At 36.2% G+C, this 22,667-nt stretch overlaps 1 protein-coding gene across 8 annotated transcripts in view; it reads right to left on the reverse strand.

The window, feature by feature from the left end:
• Positions 1 to 587: 587 nt before the first annotated feature.
• Rapgef6 (Rap guanine nucleotide exchange factor 6) overlaps positions 588 to 22,667 on the reverse strand; it is a 215,994-nt gene continuing 193,914 nt past the window's right edge. For all 8 annotated transcript variants that reach the window (XM_048783177.1, XM_048783193.1, XM_048783183.1 and 5 more), the window contains 7 exons: positions 20,859 to 20,882; positions 16,898 to 17,118; positions 15,044 to 15,232; positions 12,044 to 12,178; positions 5,448 to 5,673; positions 2,642 to 3,144; positions 588 to 949 (listed from right to left, as the gene is read on the reverse strand). In XM_048783177.1, coding sequence (XP_048639134.1) covers positions 603 to 949; positions 2,642 to 3,144; positions 5,448 to 5,673; positions 12,044 to 12,178; positions 15,044 to 15,232; positions 16,898 to 17,118; positions 20,859 to 20,882 — 1,645 coding nt within the window. In that variant the 3' untranslated portion in view covers positions 588 to 602. The remainder of the gene's footprint in view (positions 950 to 2,641; positions 3,145 to 5,447; positions 5,674 to 12,043; positions 12,179 to 15,043; positions 15,233 to 16,897; positions 17,119 to 20,858; positions 20,883 to 22,667) is intronic.

Below are 22,667 nucleotides of genomic sequence, written 5' to 3' on the forward strand. Positions count from 1 at the left end.
TTCATTTATTTCTGCTGAGTGTGGTGGTACATGTCTACAATCCCAGCTACTCAGGAGACTGAGGCAGGAGGATTGCAAAATTCTCAAAATAAAAAAGCCTGTCTCAAAATAAAAAAGACTGAGGATACAGTTCCTGGGTTCAATCCCCAGTACCACAAAAAACAAACAAAAAAACTTGATTTAAGAAAGCCAATTATTTTTCAAATTATTACCACAGGTACAAAGTCAGTCAAGGATATTGCAAATAAGAGGAACTGTATCAATAACATAATTTCAGACAATTTGGCATTTGAAACACTTCCATGTGTTGATGTAAATCACAACTCTACTGATGTCAAGTGTTTCCTCTCAAAATTATCCTATTAGACTAAGTTGTTGTTCTATCAAACATAAGAATACTCCATTGGGACCCAGCAGAAAGGTACTGGGATCACAAAAAAGAGCAGCTTGCATCTCTATTTAAAAAAACAAAACAAAACATACAATCATGTTTAGGGATTTCTTATTTTTTTAGATAGAGATTTTTAAGGTATTAAAAAAAAACATTAATTACCACAAAAGAGCCAGAGTAAAAATCATTTTCTATTAATTCAGCAATTCATTTAAGACCCATTAAGGTAGGTTGTCAACATACCATCTGCTTCGCTATCTGCATCAGTCACATCTGCTAGTTTAGGATGGGATGGCTCCAAATTATGCCTCTGAGACTGAGTTACAATCTTCGATGGAACATACGCCACAGGGCTGCTACTGAGAGAAGCTGGTGGCAGTCTAGAAAGGCTGTTATGCATCATCTTTGACCTTTGCACTGCCACACTATAATCTGGAGGTTTTAGGTGCAGGTGGGGTCCTTCTTTTATGTCCGCTAAAGAAATTCCCATATATCCTGGAGGAGTAGGAGGTGGCTCCCTATACCTATCATCCTTCTTGGGTGAAGTTACACAGTACACTGGCATGAAAAATAAGCAGTGGAAATGTTAATGAAAAATGTAGAAATAACACACACAGAAACTTATTATGATGACAAAAGAACTTAAAATGGATAAAATAAATTTAAATATAATGACAGCAGATTACCTTAATAAACAATACTGAAACCTGTTTTAAAACACAGGTTACATTAAAATACAATTACGTTAAGTTTTATAAACATTCAAAGAGTGTGCTGAAGATGATATTGATGATAAACTTTCTTCTACAGTTTAGCACTCACATCACAGAAGTGTGAGACACATCCTGTACACTAGTCCTAAAGACGACAAACATTTAAAAGTTCACCCTAACCATCATTCTCTGTTGACTAGTCGAGTTTTCAAAAGATGTTTGGGGTTGCTGGAGAGCTGTTTCACCCTTTCCTGGAGACATGAACCACTGTTCTGTGGTACTACTGGGCAGATTAGTTCTCCATCCAAGCATGTGGACAAATTTAACTTTACCCATAAAGATGAACTCATCTTTTTTTTTAGGACCTTACTTCTAACTTCTGCTTTTGGATTAAATAGAGAAGAAAAAAACACATAATCTTAGAAAATTTATCTTAAATTAAATTTCTCTGATTTTCAGTGGACATTAAAAATTAATGGTGACTTTAGCTAGGTGTGGTGGCACACAACTGTAATCCCAGCAGTTTAAGAGGCTAAGACAGGAGAATAGCAAGTTCAAAGCCAACCTTAGGAAAAACAATGTGATAAGCAACTCAGTGAGACCCTGTCTCTAGGGGATGGGGATATAGCTGAGTTGGTAGAGTGCTTGCCTCGCATGCTCAAGGCCCTGGGTGCAATCCCCAGCACCCCCCCAGCACCCCCCCCCGCCCCGACGCACACGCAAAATGAGAGCTAAACACCCAATCTATAGTGCAATTTAACAAGTGACTATAAAATAAGCACACTTTAGTAATTAAATGTGATATCATGACTATGTCATAGAATTAAGAACTGATCATGAATAATATAGATTTAACAAATAGTCATTCCACATATGTAGAAAAGCAGGGACTATTCAAATATTTATATAATTCAGGGAATACATTTTTCAAAAATATTATTTGATGGCTAAATACACTAAGAAAGCCTAGAATGAAATTCCCAAATGATTTTGTACACTAATGATATGCAAAAGGAAGGTATAATGAAAAATGTTTCAGATTGATTTCTTTCTTTTTTCATGGTGCTGAAGATTGAACCCAGGGCCTCCTGAATGCTAAGCATATGCTCTACCACTAAGCTCACTCATATTTCCCCCTCTCACTTTTACTACCTAAAAGTAACAAGAAGAATAAATGTTTCTACCATGTATGCCTAGCAGTTGTGGTCCAAATAATTTCTTCCCCTTATGACAAAGAGAATAATATCTTTATTACTACTGTATAGTAATGTGATGATATTCTTCAATGAACCAAAAATATCTTAAAAAATAAAACATGTCAAATGTATTTCCTTAACTACATATTTTCTCACCAGACTTTTTATTTTAATGGCTAGAATATCTGCTCCAAAACTCTTGAGAAACCATGAATTTTAGGGACAAAGAGAATAATTTTTTCCAAGAATAAAATCCTGGCCAATATATTCCACTGCCTTATTAATATTATTTTTTGCCACAATCTCTGAATACCAAGTATACAACAAAGCACACAACTTACCAATCAAGCCCTTTTCTGTGCTTGAAGTGACAGTTTTATAAACTGGGTCAGTGGCATCCTTTGGGTCCAAGCTGTCAGATGACTCAGTGGGGATGCTCTCTAATACTCTCCGTTTAACTGTCCCATAATTTGGTTCATATGTATCAGAGAGAGAACTGGAGGAGGCCCAACTTTGTCTCAACTGATTAGTCTCTAGGTTTCCCTTACACTGGCCACAAGTTCTAGAGCAGCCTTTAGGACAGGAGTAGGGCTCACAGTCAGTGGGTTCCACTTCAGCAATGGGATCATCCAAATGAGTATGCCTATAGGAGTTCAAAAAGTCCCAGCTTTTTGGGTTTGGAAGGCTCTGAAAGTTGTCATGGGAGCTGCTTGAACAGGAAGTCCAACTTCCACGACCACTATCAGCTGCTTCAATAACAACATGCTCATGAGAAATCTCTTCATTGCTCATAGAAGCTGAGACAGCTAAACCCTTGATTAAAGATGGTTTTGAAAGCATCCACCTGCAATTGAAGATAACACAGAATTAGAAGTAATTTACTGGCTTATTGGGCAATCTTTCTTCTGTCTATTCCAAGTATAAGCTCTTATAACAAACACAGAACATACACAGCTAGAAACATACAATGAAAAAAACTTAAATGCTTAGGCAAGGTTTCCTAAAAAGTTTTAAAAAATACATTTTTAGTGAAAAATGCAATGATAAGGTTTGAAATGAATAAAATTAAGTAAACCTTTTCATTCTATTTCAATATACTCTTCTCTAATGAATACAGACATAAGAATCCACAGCTTAAGAAACCATGTTTTACTTTTCAAGGTATATTTGAAGTTAGCCTATTATAGTACCAAGTAAACAGCAACTTCCCCCACAATCTATTAAATGAATCCTATCATTTTTGGGGGGATCCTCAAACTTAGGCTGATTGGCCAAATCTAGCTAACAGCTCATTTTTTTTTTTTTTTGTATGGTCTGGAGAAAAGAACGGTTTTTTATATTTTAAAGGGCTTAAATAAAACCATATGCAGCCTGCTGGTCTAAAATATTTCCTATCTAGTCCTTCACAAAATATTTGTGAACCTTTGATTTATAATATGGAAAAGGGGTCAACAAACTACAGGCCAAGGTCAAATCCAGTCCTCTGCCTAGTTTTGTAAATAAAGTTTTATTGGGGGCTGGGATTGTGGCTCAGAGGTAGAGCACTTGCCTAGCATGTGTGAGGCCCTGGATTCGATCCTCAGCACCACATAAAAATAATTAATAAAATAAAGATATTATGTCCAACTACAGCTAAAAAATATTAAAAAAAATAAAGTTTTATGGGAAATAGTCATGCCGATTTGCTTATGTATTGGCTACAGCTGTTTTGGTGTTAACAATAAAGGCAAAGTAGTTGTAACAGAGATCTTATGGTCTGTGACATCTAAAATATTTAGAATTTGGGGCTGGGGATGTAGTTCAGTGGTAGAGAGCTTGCCTAGTATACCTGGGGCCCTGAGTTAGACCCCAGGACAGGAAAAAAACAAAACAACAGTAACAAAAAACAAACAAGGAAAAAAAAAAAGAAAACCCTAATTTTTATAAAAATACTTACTCTATGAAATCTAGAATATACCTTAAAATAGATATTAAAGTAGATGAAGCTTAACAATAATCACTTTAAAGCTTTTTGATGCTTTATTGAAGATTTCTATTTTGCTTGATTCTAAAAAGAAATTGGAAGATTCTAAAGAGAAATTGGAAGTTAATTTTTTTTCTCTTTCTACATTTTTTTAATTGGTGTACTATAGGTGTACATAATTGGGACTTCTTGTTACCCAGTCATACTGGAGTTAAAATTTTTTTTAAAAAATTAATCTTTGATAGCTCATTATTCTTATTCAAATCATGATATCAGAAAACAAGATTAAGGACTGATACCACTTTCCCAACCTGTCTATGATACGTACAACACTGGGTGTACATGTTTTTTTTGGTACTGTGGGTTCAACCCAGGGGCACTAAACCACTGAGCCTCCATCCTCAACCTCTCCTATTCTTCCAGCTTTTTTTTAGACTTTTGAGACAGGGTCTCAGTAAGTTGTTTAGGGCCTTACTAAGTTGCTGAGGCTGGCTTTGAACCTGTCATCATCTTGCCTCAACTTCCGGAGTTGTTGGGATTACAGGTTACAGGCATGTGCCACCACACCTGGTGAGGGTGTACTTTCTATTACATAATTTTCGAGACACCCTTAAACTAAAAGCCAGTTTCTTTTTCTTTTTTTTTTTGGGGGGGGGAAGAGAGGGGTGGTGTTGCTGGGGATCCAACCCATAGCCTTGAACATGCTACGTAGTAAGCATTCTACCATGCAAATTTACCATTGGGTTAAATCCTGAGCCCTAGTAACTTCTATCATTTAGAAGTTACTTCAAGTCAGTAACACTTTAAAAATAAGCATCCCTACCAGGGAGGGAAGGCTAAGGCAGGAGGATGGCAAGTTTGAGGCTAGCCTCAGCAACTTAGCAAGATCCTGTCTCAAAATAAAATATAAAAAAGGGCTGGGGTGCACCTCAGGGGTAAAGTGTCCTGGGGTTCAATCTCTAGTACCACAAAAAGAAAAAGAAATCATCTACACATCTTTAAAAATGTACTTATTTCCACATTCGGCATAGAGAATATGTGCTTGACCTTCATATTCTTTTACGGAATGTCTTGTGACTTTCCCACTTAGGGAAGGTACAGGGTTAAGATGGGGAATGCTGCTTAATGATTGATGGCCTCTTGGCTAAGGTTTTATAATTTGAACATAGATAAGGATGGTTTACCCAGGACCAAGCTGAGTATGGTCTCCTATCCCTAAGGAGTGCTCTGTCTTTTCCAATGTCCCAGTGGATTCAGGGATTGCCATGGTCTGAGAACATCGTTCATCCTGTAGAGTTGTAGACATGGAGTCAACAGAACAATTGCTCACGATGCTGGACCGTGAAGAGATCTCGCTATGGCTGGAGTCCGACAAGTTGTCCGATTTAGCTGATGGTATAAGTGCATAACCTGAATGGAAAAAACAAACAAACCAAAACTCTAATCAAACTTCAAAGGAATATGAGTGGGAGTAGTCAGGGAGAGGACAAAGAAAAATATAAATATCTATATAGATGTAATAGTGCCCAATTTCTCCACGTATTTCCCTAAATATCTGTTAACCTACTTATCCCACATCTCACCAATACTCTAAATTCAAGAGCAAAGTCAAAATCCAGCATTACTAAGAATTTGTCCAAGGGTATATCTGGCCTAGGCTCTCACACAGTCACAAGTATTTAATAAAACAAAAAAGCATTAAGTACATTACAAATATTAAGAAGTACACATAATAGAGTTTCTCAATTTCTTTTTAGCCCTATGCCCTCTTCCTTTGATTAACACAAATATTTCCTGGCCTGATTTAAATCCAAAATACTACCTTGAGGTAAAGGTGGAAGTCAGGACTACATTTTTGCTTTTTCAAACTACATATACTTACCAAAGATGTTCTGGTTATGCCACCTAAGAAGTCTTGCTCCAAGTTGAGAATCACTGTTTCAGTATTTGATTTTTTTTGTGATGCTGAGGATGAAACCCAGGAATTCCACACTCTAGGCAAAAGCTCTACTACTGAGCCATACCCCCAGTTATGTTTCAACATCATTATTATTTTTTTCATCATTATTATTAATACTATTATTTATACTGGGGACTGAACCCAGAGGCATTCTAGCACTGAGCTATATCCACAGTCCTTTTTATTTTTTGAGATAGGATCTTGCTAAATTGCTGAGGCTAACCTTGAACTTATAATCCTCTTGACTCAGCCTCCTGAGTTGCTGGGATTATAGGTATGCATCACCAAGCCCAGTCCTGTTTCCATATTTTTAAAGATTGTTTTGGATTGGACTTAATTATATACCTACTTTCCTTTTTCTTCATTTCTTTGAAGAATATTCAACAGCTGAACAGATAGATTTAGAAAAATATATAATGGAAAAAACAAAACAAAACAAAACAGTGACTACATGTTTTAAATTCTTCTGTGACTTACTGCATAGCAGATAGCCAGATTTTCTTTTGTATTCTTTGGGTTAAAAGGGTAAGGATGGAATGAGGTAAAAGGATCCAAAAACAAAGTTGAAAGGAAGTGACCCAACAAGGGGGCAGGTCTCTAGAAAGCAAACAGTATCTTCTTGTTCATGGAGTGAGGTTCAACAGGTATATGACCTTGGACCAATCCAACAGGATATGACCTTGGACCAATCCCTCAGGTATGTTACTAGCATTTTCAGAGCCTTAGCTTTCTTATACATACAGAGAGGAAGTCAACTACCTAAGCTCCAAGATCTTTTTCTGAATTAAAACTCTTGGGAGTTTATTCACCCATGACTGTAGTCATTCAAGAAAAAATGTGTTGTGCAATAATCACATTAATGGCCTCATTAACTATTTCAAGGAGAAGTATCAAGCCCCAGGAAATGTGCAATTAACCCATGGCTTAGGGGCCCAAGAACCAGGTTAAGTCAAGACAAGCTAGCCTCCTGAGTTGCACATCTTTGATCTTGAGGATCATTGTTATTTGCTAATGCCCATAAACTGATCAATTTTCAAGAGGATCAATAAAATGGATATGGTAAATAAAATAAAAAAATAAAAAAACTTCCTTAAAAGAAAAATCATTGCTCTTTTATTCTTGGAACACACTTGACTCACTTTTTAAAAATAATTTCATCCTTGTGTGTTAGTTATTTCTCAAATATAATGTATTTCAAGAATCACCTGGAAAGCTTACTAAGATACACATTCCCATGCCCACTTCTGGCAACTTATGAGGTCTAGGTGGGGCATAGTAATATAATTTCTTTTTTTTTTCTTTTTTGGTACTGGGAATTGAATTTAGGGGCATTTGACCACTGAGCCACATCCCTAGCCCTATTTGGTATTTTATTAGACAGGGTCTCACTGAGTTACTTAGTACTTCACCAAATTGCTGAGGCTGGCTTGAACTTTCAATCCTCCTGCCTCCATCTCCTGAGCCACCGGATTACAGGTATGCGCCACTGCACCTAGCTTATTTATACAGTTTTAAACAAGTTTCCCAAATGGCTTTGAACCTACTGTTAGATCAGTTCCTCCTTTCACAATCAGAGATATGTGAAAGACAGATAATACAAAAAATGGATGCGAAAAAGATCCAATTTCTTGCCTCCTAAAAACATCTTTGTCCATTAGCTTATAATGCTGTAGGGAGTACTAAGATGTCAATAAAATTCTCTAAGGCAAAGAGAAATAACCATCAGATAATTAAAAAAATAATAATCAAATCAGATTTTTACCAGGGGTTTTATGGCGAAAATGAACACTAATTCCTGAAAAGCTTCTATATTTATTTCGCTCACAGACCCAGCTGTAGGAAATAAAGCCAACTACAGAAAACAAGTGTATAACATTTACTAACTCAATACATTAGTAAAATAACATGTACAAATAAGGCACTTTTAATCAAGATTACTTTGTTGTAAGAGGACCTGTAATACTAATCATAAAATGCTTATTAATAGCATCTTACTAAGTTGTCTCTCCAAGTGGCTTAATTCAAGCTACATTTACATTAATAACTGAAAACAAATTTAACACTGTAATAAGGAACTTCGTCAGAGTGTCTTCCTCCTTTTAGACTTGAATCGCGTATGGAAGCAGTTTAAAATATTACTGTTGCCTCGGCTATTTGAATTGAAGATGTCACTCCCTTTCTCATCTTTGATGTTGCTTCCAACATCCTTCACTTTCTCACAGCTGTCTGTAGCTTGATTGTGATCTGCGTCCTCTTTTTGGCTGTTGACTAGTCTCTCCCTTGAAAGAGTTCTTTCCCTAAATCTTCTAAACGGGGATGTCATTCTTTTTCTGGTTGTGTTCTCACAACTTGTCCTGTCTCTATTCTCCTCAGTGGCCTTCTTGATCCTGTCTGTTCTTTTGGCTGTGCTCCTGGTAATCTGAAGGATTTTCTTTTGCAAGTAAACCCCACCTATTCCGGGGCAGTTCTGGCCACTGATCTCGGTGCTGGACTCACAGGGAGGGGATGAGCAAGGCCCTGAGAGGCGCAGGAGGATGCTGTGATCAGATATGATACTGCCAACTGGAGGGAGAAATGCAAAAACCCTGACATGGTCAATTAATTCTTTCCAATTAATTACAATCAGCCTACTAAAAAATTTATTATCTTGACAACATCTGCAAAACGGAAATCTAGCAAAAATATTTTTAATGCATAAAAATGTATTATATAGCATAAAAATGTATTATATAGCATAAACACATTGTTATTATAATAAGACACAGGAGAAAGATTATCTTGATCAGAACAGGATGGTGGTAATAGTATTGAAAGTAAACCAAGGTGGTCAAATCATCAGAAAATATATGACTAGAGTAACAGGTAACCAGAACTATTTCTCAAAAGAAATTATGCCTGTCTAGAATTTTCCAGCAGATTTTACTAAGAAAAAGCTTAGTAAAAACCAAATGGAACACAAAAATAATACATATTAACACGTATATTTACAAAGCATCATTTCTGATGCTGCTGTGGCTCTAAGGTGGAGAGGTTGCCTTTCTTAAGTGCTGAGGAAGATTATAAAATGCTTAAAGTCTCTTGACTTCCCTCTTTTAAAAGTGCTTACTTGTTTAACTTCTTCTTACGAAAATATGAAACAGAATTATTTTACTAATTGTTAGAAAACAACTAATTTCAAGCCAGGCATGGTAGTGTATATCTGTAATCCCAGCTACTCAGGAGGCTGAGGTAGGAGGATCACAAGTTCAAAGCCAATCTACGTAAATTAGTGAGGATGTAGTTGAGCAGTAGAGCACCAGTGGGTTCAATCCTTAGTAGCACAAGGAAAGAAGGGGAGAAAAACAGAAAACAAATAATTCCAGAATCGAGATAAAACTAAGAATGGATCCTAATAACATATTTAGTGTAATGACAGATAATTGGCAAAAACCTGTCCATGGAAATATCATATTCAGTTGAGTGAGTTATTTATATGTGTGTGTGTGCGCGCGTGTGTGCGTGCGTGCATGTGCGTGTTGTGTGTGTGTACTGGAGACTGAACCCAGGAGCCACGTCCCCAGCCCTTTTTATTTTTTATTTTGAAACAGGGTCTTGCTAATTTGCATAGGACCTCACTAAGTTGCAGGGGCTGGCTTTGAACTTGTGATCCTCCTGCCTCAGCCTCCCTAGCTGCTGGGATTATAGGCAGGTGCCACCATGCCCGACTGAGTTTTTTTTTTTTTTTTAATATTTTTTTAGTTGTAGGTGGACACAATACCTTTATCTTTATTTATTCATATGTGGTGCTGAGGCTCGATTGAACCCAGCACCTCATACACACTAGGCAGGTGCTCTACTGCTGAGCCACAACCCCTGTGCCTCAGTTGAGGTTTTGACAGAGCATATGCAACAACAAACTGAAATAATGCTCAAGAGAATTTCTTCAGGATTCTAAATATGATTATGATAGGTTCACAAACCTATAAATATCATAGTCAACTCCCAGCTACACACTGAAAGATAATCCAGAAAAGACCTTTCTATTTCAATGGTGAGAGTGGATTTTCTGCTGGGAATAAGGCCAATGGGGGTATTCCTGTTCCTTATATTTCTTCCCCCAAGTTATAGTCAGGCATAAAGCACTGAATTAGATCCAACTAGCTTTCTGCTTATAGAATTTTCTAGTCTGAAATGGACCTCTGAATAGCTTCCAAAAGGGATGAGGGATGTAAAGTGCTCCTTCAAGAGTATTAGCACACAGGCACTGTTTATGAGGATTATTTGTCTGGCTGCAGGCGCTGCTGCCAGATCTGACAAAGGCACTCTGGATGGGACAAGGGAGAAAAGGAGATGGGATCCGGTCTATGTGCCTCAAAAAAAAAATCATGTGTATGTCACAACAGGATGAGAAATATGTGTTTATAAACACAACTATTGTATATATGCTGCTTATATGTTCTGATTTTCATGAAGCTTTCCCTGGTAAAATCTGAATGAAAATTCTAGCCAGTTTCAGCTATGTGAGAAAGGTCAGGTGAGTAATGAAGCTAGTTGCCCTGGGTTGGCAGCAGGGAAAGAAAAGAGACACTACTTTTTAGCACATATGACTTTATAAATATTATTACATTTAAACCTTGGAGGACCCTGAAATAGATGGTCTTTCCCCCTGTCTTTCAGAGAGAAAACCTGACCCTATAAATAAGTTATACACTGTAACACAGATAATAGCAGGGGACAGAATCAGGATTCAACTCAGATCTGACATCATTGCTACATAAGGTGGCAAAAATAAGAAAAAGCCCTGAAGAATGAGATGTAACTCAGAACATGGGAGCTGAGGCAAAGTCTGGAAGCTTCTCCCTCCTGCTAGAATTAAAAAACTTGTCTCCCCCTCTGCTTATATGCCATCTTAAGCTGTAATTATTTAAAGATTCTAATTCTTGTATATCTGTAAAGATCCCAGTATTAGGGAGCTTTTTCTTCCAGGGTACAAACAGAGGGTACAGGGGCCAATGTAAGAAATACACACCCTATCTAGAATGCTACATGTGCAGTTAACATGAAATGGAATCTCCATAGGTACTGTCCAGGCTAGCCAAGAAAAGCTCTGGTCTCAATTTCTTTTTAGTATAAAAACACATGTAAAAGAACAAGAAGGATGTCAGATTTTTTACCTCGTTAGGTTCTATATAAGTATAAATGTAAAATCTATAAAGGTATCTGTTTTAAATCTTGATTCATAAAAAGGTAATATGCTATTGCTAAAAAAAAAAAAAAAAAGAAGTTACCTTAAATATCTGTTTCTTTTTCTACATCTTGGTTAAAAATATTATTGTAGATATTTTTATTGGCAAATGCTCCAATGAAATGTTTGAATACCGAAAATTTAGAAAGTAACATCAATAACTGGCACAGATCAAAAAACCTGTGACTTCTGCCTTTATTTTTATTTATGCTTGCTCTCTGTCACAGAAATTAAAACCACCCTCTGAATTCTGGAGTCCCAGTTACATGATGTATAACAACTGAAAAGTTGTTTGAATAATTCAATAAGAAATAGCAAAGTTCAAAAAGTAACTCTTAGCAGTTATACTTTTCTTTTTTTTTAACTTGTAGTTGGTTATAATACCTTTATTGTATTTACTTATTTATTTTTTATGTGGTGCTGAGGTTCAAACCCAGGGCCTCGCACTTGTTAGGCGAGCGCTCTACTGCTGAGCCACAACCCCAGCCCACAGTTACACTTTTCTATTATTCATTTATTTATGGACTAAAAAGCAAAATATGTGCTAGAAAGTGCTGTTCAGTTTAACAAGAACAAGCCTGAAATGTCTGTCTTACCTTTGCGAGGGGAACCTTGAGGAGATGCAGGAGGACTAGAATGTAAAGATGATGCCACAGACACAGTGTCTTCTGTATGTTTCTTACCACTTATTTCTTCGGTTGGTCCTAAAACTTTCTGAGGTAAACTTGAACCTAAGAATAAAAGAAGTGCATAAGTCCCATTTTACAATTTATATGTCTGTAGATGCCTAATTCACTACATAACTAAAGCCATGATGCACAATGGCTAGTACAGTCAACTGAAATGTGTAAATGACAAACGAAGACTAAATGACTGGATAATGGCATACAGATATTCTCACCTCTAGTTTATTTGTTCAAATTCAGCTGGTCATAGATCAGTTTATAATAAAAAGTTTGCTTTGTGGCAGAAGAGAAATCAATTTTTACTTATGCTTGCTCTCTGTCACAGAAGTTAAAAACCACCCTCTGAATTCTGAATAAAGTGACCCACCCCTCACAATTGACACACCTGTTTGAAATCTTAAAAGGAAGACATGGATTCAAACTCTTCCCTCCCCTCTAGAGGTGGCCTCTCCAAGTCAGAGTGAGGCATTGGTCAGGGGCAGTGTAGGAATGCTGGCACTGGCACTACCTGTGGTGCATCTGTGCTGAGGGTATACAAAAGATGCTGCAGGGCTGCCAGTCCAGCCCTTTACAAGAGCACTAAATTCACACTCCAGGAGAGAAGTAAACAACAGAAAGAATCATGAATTCATAGAAAAATAATATGGAGCCTAGTGGAAATATTCTATCATTACCCTATCTAACAGTTGGCACTGTTTAGCGAGGGTTAAACCAAAATGCTTTCAATATACTGACAACTGACTTTTCCAATGTGGTCTTCTCTAAGAAATGTCAAAGAACTACTGACATTGTTCTTAACCAGCAGAGTAAACACAACTTTGATGAGAATATGGCCAAGTAACAAGCAGCTTTTGACAATGAAAACACTTTAATCACACTATATCCTTACTATCTGAATATAGTTTTAATATACAATATATTTAATCCATAAATACCAGCCATATTATTGGGGAGGGAACGAGAGGGAGGGGACATGGGACTACCCAGTATACATAGTGCCGTCTCTCAGATGCTAATATCCAAGTTAAACAATGAAAGCTAAACTTGTTTGGGGCTGGGGATGTGGCTCAAGCGGTAGCGCGCTTGCCTGGCATGCGTGCGGCCCGGGTTCGATCCTCAGCACCACATACAAAGATATTGTGTCCGCCGAAAACTAAAAAAAAGTAAATATTTAAAAAAAAAAAAAAAAAAAAAAAAAAAAAGAAAGCTAAACTTGTCCCTCCCTTACTCTTACCAAATTTATCAATTTTGCATCCAATTCTTTTTACTCCTGCAGCCACTAAACTAGTCTAGGTCCTGAGCAATTTCCAATAAAATGTTACATTAGCTATCCATTCAGGCTTTCTACCTCAGATCTTGCTGCATTCTCTACTATAGTCTATTCTCAATCATAATTTGTACTATAACTTTCCCGTGTTCAAATTTCTTTAATGGTGTCTCAATCACAACTTGCCTTTAGCAAAGCAAATTATAATTTTGACACATTAATGAGTTTGGTTCTCAGTAAGAATAAAATACTACCTTTCTTATAGGTTATTATAAAGAATAAACGAATGTATGGTCAGTAAAGCACTGTGAACTGTGCCTCGACTCCCTAAATGCTAACAGTCAACTTTAGTTACTATTTTCTTTCAATACTCTGCATGAAATTTGCAGCCAGTCAGCAAAGCACTTGTAGCTCCTTGCAGACACTAAGCTGTTTCCTTTGCTTGAAGCAACTTTTCTGAAACCTTCCCCTAATTACTTCCTTCCTCATCAACCATCTTTTGAGGTTCTGCTTACATCTTATCTCCAAAAAGCTTTCTTTTGAAGCCCCACCTTTTCACTCCTGCTAAAGGTGCCTCTTATTTTTCCTTTTATATGTTCTGTATTTACCCCCTGCATAACAGTAAACACATACTGAAGTATCTGGGAGTCTCTATATAAAGGGAGGGGGCATTTCTTTCTTTTTTATTTTCAACTTTGTAACTCAAATAAAATGAAATTAAATCCACAAACTTCTATTTAATATGTATTATATATAATGTCTAGATTAAAGTAATAATTTTAGGAATCAAATTTAATGTAGCTTCCCACCTAAAAGCTGAAATAGCGATAAACAATACAAAAGTTATTTGGATAATGTCTACATGGCCTAAAAGTGGCAAAGAAATGTGGAAATTATATAAATACACACACACACACGGATTTTTTTTTTCTTCTTCTTTCTTTTCCTCTTCTATTTCTTTGTTACCAGGGACTGAACCCAAGGTCACTTAACCATTGACCACATCCCCAGCCCTTTTTATTTTGAGATAGGGTTTCACTAAGTTGCTTAGGCTGGCCTTCAACTTTCAATCCTTCAGCCTGATGCTATGGAGTCACTGGTATTACAGGTATGTGCCACTGTGTCTGGCTGGCTGTCACAGTTTTTGTAGGTTACATCTGTAGCTGGTATTTCATTAAATACATCTTTTAATGCAGTAAGCCCTTGATGTATTGCCCAGGGTTTGGTGCAAATACTCAAGATATATTACTATAAGTTTTTTTGGGGTGATAAACAGATTTTAGCTTTACAGGAATTCCAAGGCCAGCATTTAAAACATGTACACTGGGGCTGGGGTTGTAGTTCAGTGGTACATTACTTGCTCCTCATGTGTAAGGCACTGGGGCAAAAATAAATAAAGGTATTGTGTCCATCTACAACTAAACAAAAACAAAAACAAAACTTAAGTATGCTATCATCAAATATCTCTAGGGAAAATCAAACAGAATATACTTAAACCGGTATTCTTTTTATCCTTTTAACTGATTCATTAAGAGATGATATTACACAACTTACAATAGCTCATCTTCTGAGCATTTGTAATTGTCACTTTAATCCCCCTGGAATTTAATTAAATGAATATAATACTAATTCTGAATACTCACTCAATGTAGGGTCTCTTGCTTGTCCCTTCTTCCTGATGGGGTGCAAATTAACAGCTGGTACCTGAAGAACCTGGCTTACTCTGTGGGACTGATGTAAGTGGGCTTTAGCTGTTTGGCCAGCTGACCTCAGAGGCACTGGAGACATTTCAGATGACTTGGCAGATCTTTTCTCACTTAAATTCTTGGTCACTATAGGAGAGAAAAAAAACAAAACAAAACGGTAAGTGAACTTCTTTTTTAGGCAAGGCTATTATTACCACAGGCAACAATAAGTGGCCTATTAAATACCACTAATTTTTAGCACAAAAATAAAATGTTTTAAACTACCTTTCATAAATTTCATGACTTCAAGCCATTCTCCATACAATGGTAAAATGTTTCTACCAAATGAAAATCTGATCATATCACTTTCTTTCTCCATATGTCCCTGTATACAACTTTATATGCCTTCTCACTGTTCACAGGATAAAGGCCCAAAGCCCTACAACATGGCCTTAAAAGACCCTGCATAATTTAGCATTAACTGTGTGCCTTTTTCCTCAGCCCTATACTGTCTAGATTCCTATTAAAATAAATTGTTTAGTTTTCTAGACTGGAAAACTCCCTTCCACTATGTAACACTTGGTGCATCTTTCAGATGAAGATGCACTTGCTCAAAAACCCAGGGAACTTCGACTTAAGAAATGAAAGAGCTGCTCCTTTGCATATAATCAATACCATAGTCTAAAGGATATTCTTTCTTCAGGCAGTGCTTCTATTTATTTATTTATTTACTTATTTTGTGGTGCTAGGGAATGAACCCAGAGCCTTATACATGCTAGACAAGCACTTTATCACTAAGCTATATCCCTAGCCCCATGCAGTACTTTTAATCCTTCACTCAGTTATTCAGGATGGTTTTATGAAGTAGGTATAACCTTAGTACTTCATAATATGTTTGCTTTAAATATCAGGATAAAAGCAAATAGATGTTTAAAATGTCCCAGCATAGATGTAATAGTTAGTAATTATGCTTTTATTATGAGAGCCTAGTGAATATTTTGGGTGATAAACATCAGGGAACATCGCAGAAAGCTAAAATAAAACACAGGGACTCCTGGGGACAATAAACACTGGCTCATCAACGAATTGATCCTAAATTGTAATTTTTGAGTTAGAGCTTTGAAACACATTCTACCTTTCTCTCAACACTGTATCAGTTCTTGATTTCACTAACATATGTGGTTTGTTATTTATACTTAATTTTTAAAAGGTCAGCATTAAGTGGGAAATCAAATTCCTTATATGTATAATTTTTTCAAAAGGAACCAAAACACTATGTATAATACCCATTAAATAAAAAAGTAATAATTTCACCCTTCATTTTAAGCTCAATGCAAAAATGTTCTCAAACAAAAAGACTCTTCTGTAAGGCTCCAAGTTTTACAAGATGTCTTTATAAAGCTGCTTTTCTTTTTTTTGGTACTGTGAATTTAACTTGGGAGCACTTAATCACTGAGCTACATCCTCATTCCCTCACCTCCTTTTAAAGTAATTTTGAGACAGTGTCTCACTAAGTGGCTAAGGCTGGCCTTGAATTTGCAATCCTTTTGCCTCAGCTCCTGAGCTGCTGGGATTACAGGTGTGTGCCACTGTGCCCTGCTTTATAAACCTTCTTAAAGAATAACAATTTATCCCTCTCTTTCTTGCATATCAGGGATGAATAAGATTCTGGATCTGATTAATGGAATTACATGATGTTTAGGGTATGTCAGCACAAAGTTAATTTTCCTGGAACTTCAGCATAATTCTGGGGAACCAACTATCTATTTTGTTATCCTCTGTAGTATCACATAAATGAAAACTTGTACTCACAGGTACCATATCCAGGCTCCCACTGCAATGACATCATCTGGAACTTCTCCTCATCTGTCTCTACATCCAGACTAGAAAGATACTGCTTTACTTTCCTTGCCATTTGGGCATCCTCATACAGCTTCTTGGCATTGAGCAGAGAGCTGCGGCGTGTCCTTTTTTTGTGAGCACCTCCCTGAACATCCAGCATGTTTGAATTTGTGCTGCCTTGACTGAGTGACCTGTAAGAGGATAGAAATCAAAATAAGGGGTGGTAAAGATGAGAATTAAGCACAGAAGAATGAAGATTAAAAGATTTTGCTCTGTTAATGCTATTGCATGCTGACGTAAATGAGTTAAAAGATGAAGAGCATTAATGCAAAGTAATTTGGCACATATGGCGATATTCTGAATAAAGAATGATTTGATAAATGCAAATTTCAAAAGAATAAGATACCAACTCCTCCCTACGCAATATATTCTATCAGACCTGTGTTTGTGCCTATGTAACCATGGTACAACTGTGACAAGAAAAAGCATTCCTTTGGTCCTAGAAGCCATCCACACTCTGGAGATATGGCAAGAGTCTGGCAACACAAGACTATCCTCTATCAGATATCTGCATGAAGGTTCTCCCATAAGGAAGTTTCTAGAGCAGTTTTGCTCATCTGTGCTACTCTGGACACACGGACACGCTATTACAATCACCATTCCTGTCTAGAACAGGATTATTTTGGGCATGCTGTCCAATTTTACTAGTAAGATATTAGCTGAAAATAACAGCATTTTTATTCAATTCAGAATAGAGATCAGAAATGTAAAAAAATTTTCAATATTTCCTCATATATGGAATAGTTAGTCACTATTTGGGTTTAAGGAAGGGGAATCTGAAATTAACTTTTGTAATGCTGCTAAATGTGATGGAACTGCAATTTGAGTAAAAACAACTACAATTCAAATAACCTACACTTTCACCCAACTCTACTATTTGTCAAGCATCCTTTAACAAGACTAGCAAACACAAGGTTCTTGAATGATTTTTATTTGAAGGCAGCTGCTGTTCTAAAACAAGAATATCCATTCATTTTCTAAATTTGCCTCATATTTACATAAAAGTATTCTAAATACACAGATCACAACCATACAACAATTTGTTCTTTAGTGCTCACATACTTAAATTAGGTGAAACAGCTAAAATAGTGTTATGGCATTTTTAAAAAAATCACATTTTAAGATCTCTTGAAATAGGGGTATATTAAGATTTGATGACAACTTTCAATTGCTGCTGGTTAGGCAGAAACTGTTGATGTAGTCATCACTACTTAAAAGTGATACTACTTAAGTGATGCAGAAACCTTAAAACTTGCAGAATGATTTGGAATAAAGAATACTGATATGAGTAAATTACCCTTTCAGATTCCAGGGAGCAAATGATTATCAAGAGAGTAAATTTGACAATTTCAATAACATTCCCAAAGGTGTCAAAAGGTGGCTAGCTCTAATTACTTGCAAAGCCAGCCTCAGAACCCAATATCAGGAGCTTGCATTATGCCATATTTTTAAGATGGTGGATTATCAATACACTGGATGGCACAGAAGACAAGACTGTGTGCATTTGAGTCTCTGTATACTGCAGAAAACCCAGAAACTAATGACTCTAAAAGTGTTTCAGAAGATTCACATTCTGAATATGAAGAAATTTTATAAAGATCTAAACCAATTTATTTTGCTTGTTTTCCTTTTTAGATATACACAGTAAGGTTAATGTAATAAAAATTCAAACCTAAGTTCACAGACTTATAAGAGATCTTTCAATAGCATGAAGTAAAAGTTTAGTAACAGGATAATGCAGTGATCTGGGGATTGGCGGCACAGGGGGATTGAATCCAGGGGCACTTGACCACTAAGCTATATCCCCAGCCCTTTTTATTTTGAGACAGAGTCATAAGTTGTCTAGGGTGGTCTTGAACTTGTGATCCTCTTGCCTCAGCCTCCTGAGTAGTTGCGATGACAGGCATATTCTACCACACTTGACCACTGCAGTGATTTTCTTGTGTTGCATAAAATAACAGTGGAGTCAACTGATAAAATTTTGGATTCAAAGAAATGAAGTAAAATTCAGTCCTAAAATGTAGTAACAAGTTTCAATATACTAATATTTAATAATTTTAAAAGAAAAAGAGGGTGTTAACAAATTTAGGATAGATAAAAATTCTTTTTTTTGTCTTTTGTGGTATGGGGGATTAAACCCAGGGTCTCGCACATGCTGAGCAAGCACTCTGGCACTGAGCCAAATTCTCCATCCTTTTAAAAACTACTTTAAGACAGTGTCTTGTCAGGTTGCCCAGGCTGGCCTCAAACTTGTGATCCTTCTGTTACAACCTCCTAAGTAGTTGGGAATATAGGAGTGTACCACTATGCTTGGCAGTATAGATAACAAAATTCTAAAAAAGAAAACACTAATAAATGACAGTGTCTTCCACATTACTTCCAAAACAGGAAATACTGATGTAAAATGAAAATATCTGTTTGTAAGCATCAACTATCATACAAGACAAATCCTAAAGCTGAATAAAAAGTGAATGTATTAAATCATTAATCACCTCAAAAAGCTACTATGATTGTCCAAGTATTATTCTTTAAAATATTAATACCGGGTTAGAAGAGACAGAAAAGACTAAGACATAAATGTATGATATGGAAGAAATACACAAGAAACACAGAAAAGGAAGGAAGGAAGGAATGAAGTACAGGAAAGCCAAATTTGCTAAGCTTTAACAGAAAACAAAACCACAAATAAGACACAATACTGAAGAAAATGGCTCACAAAATAATTCTTCTTACATGTAATAAAAAAAATCTAACTTCTTGGTTCACTAGTATCAAGAAAATTCTTCTTATATAATTCTTTCACCCATAAAAGTCATCTCTCTTTTCATCTAAAAATGAAAGGACTAAGTACATGATATATAAAAACTTTAACAATTTACGATTCTAAACGAATATCTACGTATGTAGAAGCATAAAAAACAAAAAACAAAAGGTGTTTTTTATTCTAACAGTTTTACACAGAGTTAAGAAAGTCTTTTAGCAAAGCTGGTAGAAATTTAAAATAATTTTCAATCAGTGTTGGAAATCTCAGATGTAAATGGCTTGGAAGAATTAAAATCAGGTTCTAGTTTTACTTCGTAATATAGCTTGAATAAAGGTTGCTTCTTTTTGGAAAAGTGATGGAAAATGCAACCTTTACAAATAGTTCTCATCCATTTTTATACCACTGACATGATATGTTTACTTTTTTTTAAAAAAATACTTATTTTTTAGTTTTAGGTGGACACAATGTTTTTATTTTTATATGGTGTTGAGGATCGAACCCAGCGCCCCGTGCATGCCAGGCAAGCGTGACACCGCTTGAGCCACATCCCCAGCCCCAAATGTTTACTTTTATAAAATAAAATATGGTATATGAAGAAAAAATGTGGTGTGGAGTCTTGATCAGACTGCCTAGGTTTGGATTCACTATCAATGAGCTATAAAACTGGGCAATTCCATCTTCCCCATCTATACCATGGGAATAACATCTACTCAAAGGATGATAGGAGAATTAAACAGCTAATTCATTTAGAAAACTTAGAACAACGTGTGGCACATGGGAAATATATAACAAATATTCACTACCATCCTTGTCTTTATCATCATCTAAGAGATCCTGCTAAATTAAAAAAAAATTAAAATGGGCTTATAGAACATCAATAATGGAAAAGTAAAATCAGTAAACAAATACATAAAAAAAAAATACAAAAAACCCTAAAAAGTTCTATCACTACGTTCACCTTGTTAGCAAAAGGCATTTGTCAGGAATGTAGGTTGACAGAGTTAATAGAACACATGCTGTTTTATATGCGTGCATTAATGAAAGGGATGCATTATATGTTAAGAGTTGCACAACCTTCATTCCAGTTGTGTTCATCTCTACACTTACCCCAGACTCCGCCACCTCTTCTTCCTGTAAGCAAGAGCCACAAACATTGAAGCATGTGTTTGAACAGGAAAGCACAGAAACAGACAACAGTTGAAAGTCAGAAAAACTATGTAGACAGGGTAGAATGGAAATATTTCACCAGGAAAAAACTGTAGCTTAATGGTAAAATGACTTTAAGGGAATGCAAGGGTTTGAGTTATGATATGTCCACGTCCAGAAGGCCAAAAGAAACTCCATGATGGATTTTTTAAAAAAAATATTTATTTTTTAGTTTTAGGTGGACACAATATCTTTATTTTGTTTTTAATGTGGTGCTGAGAATCGAACCCAGTGCTTCATGCATGCTACTCGAGCGTGATACCACTTGAGCCACATCCCCAGCCCCCGAATGATGGATTTTAAAAAAACAACTTAGTATATGTGTATGTATGTATTTTGGTACTGGGGACTGAACACAGGGGTGCTTTATCACTGAGTTACAACTTCAGTCCTTTTTATTTTTTATTTTGAGACAGGGCCTCACTGAGGGTGAGGGTCTTAATAAATTCATGTAGCAGTTTATAAGAAGCTTAAATGAAAATACTTACTATAAATTTTGAGTTAAAAGTTTTTAAGGAAAAAATCTTGAAGTATAAAATTTGTGAATGTGATTTTGAAAATATTTTTAAGCCATTCATTAAGTGACAGAATGAAACTACAAGGAATATTAACAAACAATTCTTTTCTACGTGCAGAAATTTCTCTGATGAAGTATTTTATAAGAAATTGTAAAGAACAGTTGGCCAACAAATCCAACTTAAAATATAATTAAAAGGGGCTGCGGATGTGGCTCAAGTGGTAGCGCGCTCGCCTGGCATGCGTGCGGTCCGGGTTCGATCCTCAGCACCACATACAAACAAAGATGTTGTGTCCGCCGAAAACTAAAGAAATAAATAGTAAAAAATTCTCTCTCTCTTTAAAAAAAAAAAAAAAAAATTAAAAATGTATCAGTGAAATCTTACAATATTGTATATCTTTACGCTATTGTTCAAATAAAGACAGTGTTTTTTTTATTTAGCAAACTGATGATTACTACTGACAGACAAATAAAACCGATTCAGGAAAAATTCAGTCCAATGTTTACAGTGATATTTTCCCTCATTTCTTATTCTACTCAACCCAGGCTATTCGCCCCCACCCACCTCAAACAGCCAGGTTTATTAATTTTCACATCAGTTTTTTCCCCCCTCTTTGCCCATTTCTCAGGCACAGATGGTAGTTGGTATATTATCAACTGGTCTGGCAGGGACACAAATTCATTACATAGTCAGGGACCAGACTGGTAACATATGAGTGAATGGAGTTCCATATAAGACAATAGGGAATGTCAAGACCACTGTACAAGGACATACAACAAAAATAAAAACAAAACAAGTGAACAAGCCCTCCTCCAGGTTTGCTTTGGTTCCTGGTTCTTATTGTTTTCTGCTATCACACTGTTGAGCAATGACATCTCTTATATGTATTGGTCTCAAGTGGCAGAAAAGGGATAGAAATTGGGAAGAGGAGATTAGGCACACTCATTCCTCCTCCACATATTGAGGATCTCTAAATTAGAGAAACCAACAGATTAACTACTCACAAAAACAGACTCCTGAACAGTGATGTGAATAAGCAAAAAAAACAATCTTGACACACACTGGTTTGTTGGGTTACATAAACTCCAAATGTTTTTTTTCTTTTTCTTTTGGGGATTGAACTTAGGGAACTCTACCCCTGATATACACCCTTAGCTTTTTAAAATTTTAAAATTTTGAGATAGGGTCTTGC

This window comes from Marmota marmota, unplaced genomic scaffold (assembly GCF_001458135.2).
Source record: "Marmota marmota marmota unplaced genomic scaffold, marMar, whole genome shotgun sequence".
NCBI lineage: Eukaryota > Metazoa > Chordata > Mammalia > Rodentia > Sciuridae > Marmota > Marmota marmota.